General features: G+C 36.7%; 1 protein-coding gene across 12 annotated transcripts in view; it reads right to left on the bottom strand.

Moving 5' to 3' along the window:
* Window positions 1-5,327: 5,327 nt before the first annotated feature.
* Window positions 5,328-12,802, bottom strand: part of CCDC141 (coiled-coil domain containing 141) — a 210,708-nt gene continuing 203,233 nt past the window's right edge. For 2 of the 12 annotated variants that reach the window (XR_008618778.1, XR_008618775.1), the window contains 3 exons: window positions 11,475-11,559; window positions 7,747-7,893; window positions 5,385-5,466 (listed from right to left, as the gene is read on the bottom strand). Coding sequence is in view for 6 of the 12 variants with exons in the window: in XM_055088820.1 (XP_054944795.1) it covers window positions 11,292-11,559 (268 nt within the window). In the remaining 6 variants the exon portion in view is untranslated. Of the gene's footprint in view, window positions 5,467-7,746; window positions 8,030-9,460; window positions 9,555-10,903; window positions 11,560-12,802 lie in introns of those variants that run through there. The other 10 variants (XR_008618777.1, XR_008618773.1, XM_055088820.1 and 7 more) reach the window with 8 other exon arrangements.

Genomic DNA, 12,802 nt, shown 5'->3' on the forward strand with positions numbered 1-12,802 from the left:
TAGAATAGAACATACTCTTCTGGAAACTATTTTGCAGAGTTCTTGGTGGCATTGCTTAAGTACCACACGTTGTCAAAACTGTCTGATTAAACATGTAATCCCTGAACCTAAATTCATTCTCAAACAGGACTCTACAGATTTCAGAATGATCCCTATCACTCTAACTTCTTTTACTGTTTCTACTATAGAAATCTGTCAATCTATCTCAATATTCCTATGACAGTGTTGAATTTTTCCTTTTTTTTTTTTTTTTTTGCGGTACGCGGGCCTCTCACTCTTGTGGCCTCTCCCGTTGCGGAGCACAGGCTCCGGACGCGCAGGCTCAGCGGCCATGGCTCACGGGCCCAGCCGCTCCGCGGCATGTGGGATCTTCCCGGACCGGGGCACGAACCCGCATCCCCTGCATCGGCAGGCGGACTCTCAACCACTGCGTCACCAGGGAAGCCCAGAATTTTTCCATTTTGAATCTTATAAATTTGGAGCACACGTGTCACCAACATGAAGTTACTGCATACAAGGCTTGAAGTCTTTAGAAACCAAAGTATTCTCTAAAACAATGTTCCTCAAACTTTAATATGCATAAAAATGACCTGAGAATCTTGCTAAGACGTAGATTCTGATTCAGTAGGGCTGGGGTGGAATCTGAGATTCTTCATTTTCAACGAGCTCCTAGGTGATGCTGATGCTGCTAGTCCTCTATAGCAAGGCTCTAAAAGACACACCAGATAAAATCAAGCAGTTGACTTACGGCAACTTATTCTTTAAGATGTGTAGTTCGAAAGCATTTGTGAAAAATATTTTCCTCCTACCTTATACCAACTCTTCCCTTAAAGAGAATCAGGTGTGAAGGGGAGGGGCTGCCAATTGTGGACACACAACGGAGAAATGTTCCTCTTTTCTACCAATGTGAAACTTTGCAGGTTGGCTCAAAGAGGCTGTCTTAGAGGTTTACATGACAATGTCTGCATACTAAACTGGAGGAGTCATTCCTGAAGCTATGCCAGGATTATCAGGGTCAGCTCTGATGGAATGGTCATATGGAGACAGATGATGATGCCTGCGATGACTTTCTATACCAAGTCTTTGTAAGATTTTCCCAAGATACCCATTATGAATATAGATACAATTAGATGCACTTATATGCAAGTTTGTAGATACGTATGGATGTGTATGCATATGTACATTTATGTGTGTTTACTCCAGAAGAGAAGAAAGGAAGAGGACACAATTTTTTTAAACCAACGTCACAGAGAAGAACACTAACACATAATTATAACTGGGTTTGCATTTCCTTCAATGGTTTCCATCCTCGGTCCCATCTGTCATTTAATCATATTGTTATAGCTATTGCTTGACATCTTGTCTTTATCATCTCACCTATTTATTGCCTTAGACATTATTTCCTGTTTGTGGCTGTCGTGGAATTCAATTTCAGTGAATTTCACCAGCAAAGTTCCATGAACCTAAAAAAATGTTTAATATGACCATTGGGTTAAATTATCTATGCAGTATACAGTTAGTTACTTAGTGCCAGGCAAAACAAATTCTTCATTATTTCATACCTTCTAAACTTTTTCCCATTAAAATTAATGACATGGTGAGAAAGTATAGGAGAAACTAATTCAACAGCTAGTTCCTTTTTCATGGTGAAAGACTATACCATAGTGAGAAACCAGTATATTTGACTTTGGAAAACTGTCTTCATTTAATTTGATTACTGTCCTGTTACAAACAGATCACTATTCTGCAATGGGATGTTAAATAGGAGTATATTCCCTATCAAATATTAAATACCATGAAAATTTTCTCTCTTGAATTGGAGCAACTGCATTCCTTAAGAGCATTTATGAATCAATATTCATACAAGAATAAATATCCCCTATCTGCAAAAGGTGTATAAGAAAATCAGATTAAAGTTACTACCTTTACAAGAAATTAATGTTAAATTACATTTTAAAGAACTCTCAGTGGAGCTAAGAATCAGGCAAGTAAATTCTACATTGTTTCCACGTACTTAGTAGACATAATATACATTTCATTATTTGCATGTATAAACCATTAGCAGTAAAAAAGAAGTGAACACACAAAACATTTGTCCCTGCAGTAATCATACATGCTGTAATAACCTTGAGAAATGAACTAGAAAAATCCATCTTTAAGAAGCCACATTCAGTACTTTATATGGAAGATACAAATACAATAGCCAATGGATTAAAAAAAAACTGCTGCTTCTCAAGCATGATTTATGATATTGTTATTACATTTAAATAAAAGTAACCTCTAAGTTCTATTTAGAAATAACTCTGAATTGCTAACTAGGAGGAATTTAAATGGATTTATATTTGGAGCTGATATATTTGTATACAGATCTGAATAGTATTTCCCCCTTGTTTATCAGTAATCTGGGAATCCTGTTTGGAAACACCGGTTTTTAACCAGACATTTAAAAACTGGAGAGTTGTGCTGAGTATTTTATCTTGTGGCATGCACATAAATATATGTCTGTATTATACTACTGTTAAAATAAGAAATGTCTATTTTAACTCTTGGTCATCAGCTCCTCATGGCACTGGTACCATTAACAAGAGGTGTTTTCCTAACCTGATTAATCATACATCACCTGGGAATTTTATATATTACCTAATTCATATGGATAAGAACTCATACTAAGAAATAGGTGTACACACACACACACACACAAACACATAAACAGCACCAAGATCCAAAACTCTTGAAAAGGTTTTTATTAATTCACAATGACATTAATGACATGTGACACACTGTTCTACATAACTGCTACCAACAATTTCTCACATTTAAAGAAACCATATAGATTTTCCTAATTCTGAGGTTCTTTGTGAGATAGTGCCATCCCTTAACTAACTGAATTTTTACCTATGATGGGATAGAGTCAGAGCACAGAAGAACGGGATTCAAGTGTCAAGAAAACCAGCCCCGTAATCTTAGACTGTGGTCATGATTCCCACATGTACATTCTGTTAAGCCTGAGTCATTCTTCATGGTTCATGATCCATTTTTAATTGTAATAGTAAATCAATATTTGTGCAATTATATAATATGCTGCCGTAGATTTGAACTAAAACTATGACTGCTTTGCTTGCATATCCATTTATAAGTCCTGGATGGAGTTGTAACAGGACTTCACTGTTTATATGATTAAATGTATAAAGCATTTGATAAAATATAAGTTTAATACTTGGCCTTTGTGGTACATCAGTTAGTTTTCTTTTAAGTGATAATGTATAACACCAATTACATTTTAGACAAATGATATATATGACCAAAAATTACCTTCAAGAACATGGAAATGAAGAAAGTACTTATAGTTACCATCTAGAAAATACAAAATGATTAGTTTCATTGAAGTTTCCTGTTAGATGTAGGTACCAAAGTAGTCATTTGTTTTCCATCTTTTAATTAATTAATAGACCAATATATGACTTTATGAAACTGATTACTTTTGAAAGTATAATATAATGGCTGACATATTTTAGCTCTGATTTCTATCAAGAAATCTTAGAAATATACTAGCAGCCTGAGTCCATCCTTGCTGATAGGAAAAGCACTTATCCACGGGAGATACATTCATTCTTGTAGTGCAGCACAGTACCAACTGATAAATCATCCACTCTGGGATTTGATGTCAGAGCCTAAAAGGACTCCTTTTGTTCTAATATTAATATGTTATTGTTGGGGAAAGCTCAGCTTTACAACATTATAATTACAATGTCTTTCTAATTTTTCTCTTTCAGTGATAATGACAATGGCAGCAAATGATAAAGTTTATGTTCCACATCAAATATTCCCTTGCCTCTGTTGAGCACTGTCTCCTTCAAATAATTTACCCCTCTCAAAACCCCCCAAAATAATGCAGGAAGCTGCAAGAAAAATAAAGTGTGAGATGTTGCAACTAGGTTACAATTATCCATGATGTCTGTAATCAATTGTTGGAAAGAGACAAATTCAGGTTGCCCACCTTTTGCCTTGGCCTCAAAAGATGCCTGATTCACCAAGATTCTTTTACTGCTAGCTCCCTGCCTTTCTCCTGGACACCACAGGTGCAGGCCTTCTGCTTTTGGTGAACTTGCTATATTTATTTATTAGTTCTAAGAGTTTTTGGAAGATTCTTTGGGATTTTATAGATAGAAAATCATGCTTTCTGTAAACAAAAGCATTTTATTTCTTCTTTTCCAATCTACAGAACTTTTGTTTCCTTTTCTTGTCTTATTCACTAGGTAGGACTTCCAGTACAATGTGGGCTGAGAGTAGTGAAAGAGGACATTCTTACCTTCTTCCCAGTCTTGGGGGGAAAGTGTCTAGTCTCTCACCATTAAGTATGATGTTAGTTATAGTTTTTTTTGTAGATGTTCTTTATCAAGTTGAGGAAATTTCTTCTGTTACTAGTTTTCTGTGAGTCTTAAAAAAATGATCATGAACACATATTGAATTTTCTCAAATGTTATTCCTGAAGCAATTGATATAATCATATGATTTTTCTTCTCTTGCCTGTAGATGTGGTGGATTGATTGATTTTCGAATATTGGACCAGCCTGCATACCTGGAAAAAAATCCCACTTGTATGTGTAAGTTTATTTATTCACTGTTGGATTGGATTTGTTAGTACTGTGTTGAGAATTTTTGTGTCTACATTCATGAGTGATATTGGCCTATAGTTTTATTTTAATATCTTTATCTGGTTTTAGTACACTGTGGTATACTTAGGGGACAATGTTCATGTAGAAGATGAATAGTTGCTGATTGATTGAAATATACCAAGGTGATCCCCTAAATCAAGAAGAGAACTGAGGCCTTGCAGCACAACCTGGGAGTGCTTATTGGCAACACTGGTTGCTGTCTATTAGTGAATGTCTCTGAGAATTTTTTTTCCAGAGAAAGACGTGTATGGATTTTTCTAAAACATTTTGCATTGGTTTCCTCAGGCTGCTGTAACAAAGAACAGTCGGTCCTCAGTAGCTGCTGATGCAGAACCTGTGGATAAAGGAGGGTCCCACTGTACCACACTATTTTATGTAAGGGATTTGAGCACTGGTGGATTTTGGTATCTGTGGGGGGAGGAGGTATCCTGGAACCAATCCCCCAGGGATACTGAAGGAGGACTATACCACAAACTGGATGGCTTAAAACAAGAGAAATTTCTTCTTTCTCAGTTCTAAAGGCTAGAAGTCCAAAATGAAGGCATCAGTAGGACCAGGCTCTCTCTGAAGTCTCTAGGGAAGAACGCTTCATTGCTCCTCTCACTTCTGGTGGTGGCCACCTCTGGTGTCGTACGGCTTGCAGCAGCTGCATTACACCAACCTGTTTCTGTCATCACTTGGCCTTTTCCCATGTGTCTCTTCTGTGTCTCCAGGTCTGTCTTGGCCTTCTTAACAAGAACACCAGTTGTGGATTTAGGGCTCACCCTGACACTTCAACCAGTACAGTCCTCTAATTGAATAACAAAAAATGTCATGCAGACACATTTTATTGTGGCCTCTAACTTCCTCTCAGGGAGCTCCCCACATATGTTTCCTAGATGTGTAGGAAATTCATACTGAGAGGGAGGATAACAAAGCTGACTCAGTTTCCTCATCCCGATGTTTGGCTATTTTTCCCCTCTGGTCCTATATTTCCCAACATTTAGTGGAACACAGCAGACGAATCTTTCAGGTTCCCACATACCCCATTTCCTCACAAGAATCTATGGGGGATATTTGGTGGGGGAAATGTTCTTATTTAATCTGATAACCTAGACCAGGAGGTGAGGAGACATTTAAGAGGCATCTTCTAGAGCTGCATTAACTTGAATCAAAGGTAGGCCTTTGAGGGTCAGCATGGCAATGGCTGCTAGAAAAGACACTTTGGAGCAGATGGGCATTTAGCCTTTCTGATCCTGCCAGGTACCTGGTTTCCTACTTTGTCTGCATTTCCAGCTGCCCTGCTTGCCAACAGCCTGTTTGTATGGAGGTTTGCATAATACTTATTACAAAGAAAGGTGGCTTTCTGGCATCATTAGAATAACAAGGGTTAGAGATTATTTGCCATGGATAAGCTCCTTTGCATTTCATCTTGTGAATTTTTATCTTCAGAAGATTTTATTATATGATTTTTAATGCTAATATAAAATATCATTTTGTAGTTATTGGATCAATAAAGTTCTTGCAAAAGAACAGTTGCTGAATGACAAAGGGAAAAGTTTATTTCATTAGCCAGCTCTGGAGCTGTTATTTCACAAGCATTGTTATTAAGCGAGTTCTAAATGGGAAAAGAGACATAGCAGGGAGCCATCAGAATACAGATCGGAAACTTCGAATTATGTACCTATTATTGTTTTGGTTTAAAGAAAAGTCATCAATTTTTCCAGCAATGCCTATAGTTAAAATATGTTTTAATTTCACTAGGTTTTTATTACGTTAACTGGAAATATATGCACACAAACGTTCTTGTCTATACAATTCTTTCTGTTCCCTTGTCCTCTAAGGAGGATAGGGTGTTAATTTTATGGTATAAAAAAGAGGATCCAAAGAATTGGATTTGCCAAGTCCTGGCTTAAACAAATGAAATTTCCATTGAACAGAAGGAAGAGCTATCTGGCCAAACACTAGACTCCAGAATCAAAGACTTGTTCATCTGGAGGAGTGTCATGCATCCAACTTTCACCCCCAGTTTTGGGTGGTTCATGATGTTATATAAACTCTCACCCACATAAGGAATAATGGTGTGGGATTCTTGAGGAAAAGCCAAATTAGCAGCTTTGTGCTTTCCATTTCGAGGCTGAATTCATGCACAGCTGATAACATTCAAATCTCATCTCATGTGAAGACAGAGGAGAAAATGAATTGTTGTTGCTTTGAGCAGGACACTGTTTCATTTCGTGAATGCAAATTTTTTGGCTCTTTGATGCAGCTCAAGATTCTGCTTATTATAAATGGAAAACAGTCTGTCATGCTTTGGCATTTGCATTGACACGCACAATATCAGAGTGTACTAGGAGGAGATATTTTATTTTGTTTCAGCTAACTTACTTCATGGACACACTTGAAATACTGTACCTACAACAGGAATGTCAAAAGCTTCAGATGGCAATTTCTAGTAAGGCATGGTCATGAATAAAAATAAACAAAGTGGAACAAGATGCAATATTTTTTCCTTCCTTCATTTGGAATTCAAATAATCTAATTTTCTGGATTTGGCAGTTTTTAGATTTACACTTATGAATGAAAAGCCGGTTTTAAATAAGATCTGTTCACAACCACATTACTGAGCCCCAGCTACAATAAAATATTGATAATTTGTGCAGTGTGCTAAAGAAGTACATAAATTCTGGTTTTGGCAGTTTGGACTTAGTCACTGAGAGGGGAGACACCCACGTCTCCACTTACACCTGATGATGATTTATGCCTGATTATATCTGCTTTAAAATGTTGGAAAAATGATCCTGGATTTTGACTCTTCTCTCCTCAGTATTATTTTGACTGCTACAGCCAGCCTATATCTTTAAGTTTAAAGTTTCAATTGGGGTGCAGCCCAGAGGCTCTGGAGGATTCTCACTTAAGTTTCGTAGGTTAGGTGAGGTTAGAACCTGATTCTGACTGGTTAATGTCCATAACAAGAAAGAATAATCAGGCGACAAATAACATCTTTCTCTTTTGACATTCCCCCACCCATCTCTCCAAAAAAAAAAAACAAAAAGAAGAGACAAAACAAGCTAGGCTTATCTTTGCTTACCTCTGACAACAATTCAAGAAATATTGAGTGTGACTATGTCTTAAGTGCTGGGACTACGATGACGAACAGGGCTGTCACAGATTCTGCTGATAAGGATCTCTCGCTCTAGCCAGGAGACAGATGCTCACATGTGCGATTCCAATGCAACTATTAAGGGACGGGACATGGTCAGCTCAGGTGCTGACATGGTCAGCTCAGGTGCTGACAGGGCACATAGCAGGAACATCTATACTGGACTTGATGGGTCAGAAGGCTTCCTGGGAAGGTTGTGTCTCCAAAGGACCTGGAAGGATAAGCAGGAGTTAAGCCACATGAAGTTGGGTAGAATAGAGTAAGGGAGTTCTGGGAAGGAGGACTGGAGAGAAGTAAGATCATGACAGGGTAAAACCTGAAGTTAAGTATCGCTTTATGGGGGATTGGAAGGAATGGAACAGAGGCTGGGAATGGAAGCATAGGTACTAAAGGACCTTGTGTGCTACTTGAAGAAATTTAAGGGTGAAGTGGTTAGGAGGTTCTTGCAATAATTTATTTTAAGCCTGTGTCTTAACTATAAATGATGGTTAGCATTATTGAATGAAACAGCTAAATTTTCCTGCTTCTTTTTCCAAATACTTTAGATATTATAGAATATGCAAAGATTCAAATGTAAGGATTCCTATGGTAAATTTCTCCTGGAATTGAATGTAAAAAAAACTTTACCATCAAATGTTTATACATCCTTTTATCAGAAAATAAAAACTGGAAAAAATAATTTTGCCTAATAGGAAGCTCAAAACACATTTTGTGTTGCATTCCTTCAAGGTATCAAGTATATATTCTTTAAAATTTCTTTTGGTCATTTTCTTGTTGAAAAGTGTTTTGATATTGCTAACTGTACAGAATTTACTCTAGAAGTAAACAGGTATAAATCATGTATATATCTCAAAACAGAAACATCACGTCCATTTCCTAAGTTTTTCATTTTTAACCAATACTTTTGGTTCATACTTTCATAGAGGGAATTTTTGATCAAGACAAAAATGTTAACAGAAAGGATAATCATACTGAAGTCTTTGAAATTAAAGTATAATCAAAAGAATAACTGAATAGCTAATTATTCTTCACTGCTGTGGGGATTACTAGATAGTCAACAGCCCAGAAGAATATGTAGGTAGGTAAGTGGGTAGGTAGGTAAATGGATGGGTGGATGGATGGATAGATGATAGATAGATAAACAGATAGATAGACAGATACACAGCTATCCGAACTATAACATGAATATCAGCATAATGCTTTATCCCAACATTTGAGCTCTAGGTGTGTATGTATACAAATATATGATATATATAAGGTATATATATAAGATATAGATATCAGATATATGTATAAACCTTATGCTTGATATAGAAATCAAATATATAAGGGACTTTATATGCCTTCTTTGGTCATCACCATGGGTATATGTATATCCCATCCTGCTCCCCAAAGGATTAACATTTACTGGCATGCAACAGGTAAAGCAAACCAGTAATTCTCAGGCCCTAACAACCCCAAACCAAAAATTCAGCCAAGCTGGAGTTACTCCGTTTTCCTGGGTCTCTCTGATGTACACATGTTATTAAACTTCTGTTTGATTTTCTCCTGTTAAAAAAAAACTCAACCAAGCTGACAAAAAGGGATGGGAGATCCCACTAAATTAACAAGAAGGAGATAGAGTGAGATAAGAATTTGTTACCTGGTCCTGCTGGCCCTCTTTGGACATAAGTAGGTTTTACTCTTTAGCTTCAAATAGGAATAGCAATTTGGCAAGATATGCACAATACTTGAAACTGGACGAAAAGGACAGGAGAATTAAGAGACTATGAATTCCCTAGGATGCTGTATGTATAAGCTTTTAATAGGTTTCTGTCAAAATTTTTAAGAAAATTTAGAGATTAAATTTTTTCATTAAATTGAATACACAGCACAAGAAAATATATGGAACTTTTTACTTAGCCACACATTTCACATCTTCAGTTAATATCCAGTAACTTTTTAATACCAACTTGAATATATTCAATTTAAATATTTTTATTATTTGTAGACAGGCTTTACAGCAACATAATTAATGCCTCCCCTTCATCAAAAATCTATAATGAATATTCTTTAAACTAAAGATTTTACCCTAACATGACAAGACTACATTTAAAATCTAAAAACAAATGCCTCTCTTATGCATGTTTATTTTTTAAAGGAACTAAAATGATGATCCTCTTTTCTGAATAATATATTTCAGAAAGGCATAGAACATTCTTCAATATTACAGTGATAATTATAAGACAAGGATAGAATTTATCTTATGTCATCTTATTATATACTTTTTCTCCTCCAAGATCTTACTAAATGTATCCCCCTGAGTTTAATTTCAAGTCTTTGAAAAAGATATAGTCTTAAGAAATTAGAAAGGAATTTAAGCTCCAATTCAGAAAACATCATTTTCCTACATGGAAATAGTTGGAAATCACATACTAACACCATCCTTTAATTTAATATTCAAAAGAAACAATATCTGAAAGAGAAACAGTGGGCAGAAGGCAGTGTGATGACAAATTACAGTAAGCAATGCAATTACCCTTAGTCTTCACAGAGTACCTTCCATTTTCCAGATCTTTACAAGACATGAAATGAAAACCTTCAGTTGCCCAAGAGGTAGATGATGAACCCATTTGCCAAATGGGAAACTGAGGCACTACTATGCCTTCCCACAGGCTGTAAAAATGGTCAGCAACAGAATCAAGATTAGAAGCAGGAGGAGCCGGTCGCAGCTGTATACACGTGGCTGCCCAAAACATGTCAACGGAAGGACAGGAATACTGTTGGTCCACCCCTGAGGCTATGCTCTTTCTTGCTCTGTTACACACACAGCTGATGGAAGTTTCAAACTCCATTTAAGGCTAACAGCACATCTATTCTCCAATGTCAAACCCATGAGATCGACAGGAGGAATGGTTATTTGCAGTGCCATCCTCAGACTCAGGAATGTAGGCTATGTTGAAACTACATAGAATGTATTTCAATAAATGAGATCAAGACATGAATAGCAAAATTAAAGGACATCTTATGCAATAATGAAAATTACAATTTTAGTTCAACATTTCTACTCTTATTCTACAAAGAGATGTTTATGCGTACAATTAAAAATAGATTATCAAACAATTGGATTTGAAATAAAACACATCTGCATGCTGATGTGAGACTTGATCTGCATGCTCTTAAATTAGGAGGGAATAAACATAGTATAATTTGACTGTGTTTTATATTAACACATCTCTTTAGAGAATACAAAAATGTATCCTTATTCACCGCTAATGATTTACTGAGCTCTTCAAATACATTAAAGCACTAAAGAAAATTTGATTATTTCACCGAGCAGTGGTATTCCAAAAAAGCAATATGGCCAGAATGGAGGTACACTTGGTGGGGGATACTTGGTTGGGGATGCTTGGTGCGAGATGCAGGAAAATAAACAGCAGTATTGTTGTCCTTTAGGCTCATAAGAATGACGCCCATTGGTGCCAACCCCGCAGTTACTGTGTGAATAGCCAGTACATTAGGGACACGCTAACATAGATGACACTCAGCAGGATCCAGTTTATTCTTGTGATGGGCGGCCTGCGGTTACCTGTCACGTGGAGGATGACATTGGAAGAGAGAATGCCACTAGAGTTTTGGGCCCGAGCCACATAGAGGCCCGCATCTGCCTCGCATACCTTCGGAATGAACACCGAATGTCTTGTCTCCTTGTGTAAAACCTGCAAGTGCCCATCTGCAGACAATTTCTGGCCCTTCTTGTACCTGAAGCAGAGAGTCAGTTTTTAAAGTCAGGATCACTGTTTATTCACATCATTTCCAAGTTCTAATAAGCACTGCAATTCGGCCCATGACTACCGCAATATTCTCTAGCATTAGCAGGAACTCTGCAGCAACCACAAATTCCAGTGGGGCTGTTTATCCTTCAAGCAGAGGTTGTCAACTGGTAGCCATAGACGTGCTTGATGGGTTCAGACTGTGTTTTTTAAAAACTGAATTTTTGGACATTTACCAATTAGAATATTGCATACGAAAATTCAGATATCCAACTCCTCTTAAAAAAAACTGGGCCATCTGGTCACACTGGGCCACCATTTGCTTATGGCAACAATTACCCCAAATGGGAAATGGCACCTTCTATTTGACCTGTGTCATTCTTTCAGCCGCCATGAAACAGCAGCTTGTGACTCCTTGAAATCTATGGGAGAAAGATTCATCTTTCCCATCAGACTCATCCCGCAAGATCCACAGGAGAATATCAATGCACTGCTTTAGAGGAAGGTACTTACATAGCACTTCCTGGCGAGATGAGTTCATTTAATTTTTGTGAATTAATTTCATTAGAAGAAAATAATTTCTAATTATAAAAGGCATTTACTCAATTGGATTATTACTGTTAATGACACGTTTCCAAGAGTTTTCTACGAATATGAGCACTTAGCTGCATCATTTTACAAAGCAAATAATTTATTTTGTATACTCTAGATTCTTGTTTATTTATTTATCGCCATGTTCTTCCACACAAGAAGTGGTTTCCAACCTGAACCACTTTCTATTCCCATTGCCTAAGTGATAATTTTGCATTTTTCTGAGTGTCCTAAGAATGATTCCCTGATAGTTTGCCAGTTGTTAACTGAGCAAAATTGTTGTAAATTTGAGGGCAAGATATTTTTTCACAATACTGCAGCAGTTCTTCAACAGTAAATACTAATCAAGTCATTTTTTGTGTGGACCAAAACAAGAAACACTTCAGACAACATTTTTCTTTGGAGTGAACTAATATTTAATAATGAATTAAATGATGATATTAAATAATAAATTTACTGATATTTAAATTCCTGATCTGTAAAAAACATGCAATTGTAAAAACAACAAAACAAGATAAAAAGCATAAATGGCTGCACTGTATCCCAAGTGCAATTTCTTTTAATAATCTGAGAAACGAACATTTTCTCATAAACTCTTTAGAGAGCTGATCCACACTTCAAGTACTATCAACAGGCACACA

Source organism: Physeter macrocephalus, chromosome 2, assembly GCF_002837175.3.
Source record: "Physeter macrocephalus isolate SW-GA chromosome 2, ASM283717v5, whole genome shotgun sequence".
Classification (NCBI taxonomy): domain Eukaryota; kingdom Metazoa; phylum Chordata; class Mammalia; order Artiodactyla; family Physeteridae; genus Physeter; species Physeter macrocephalus.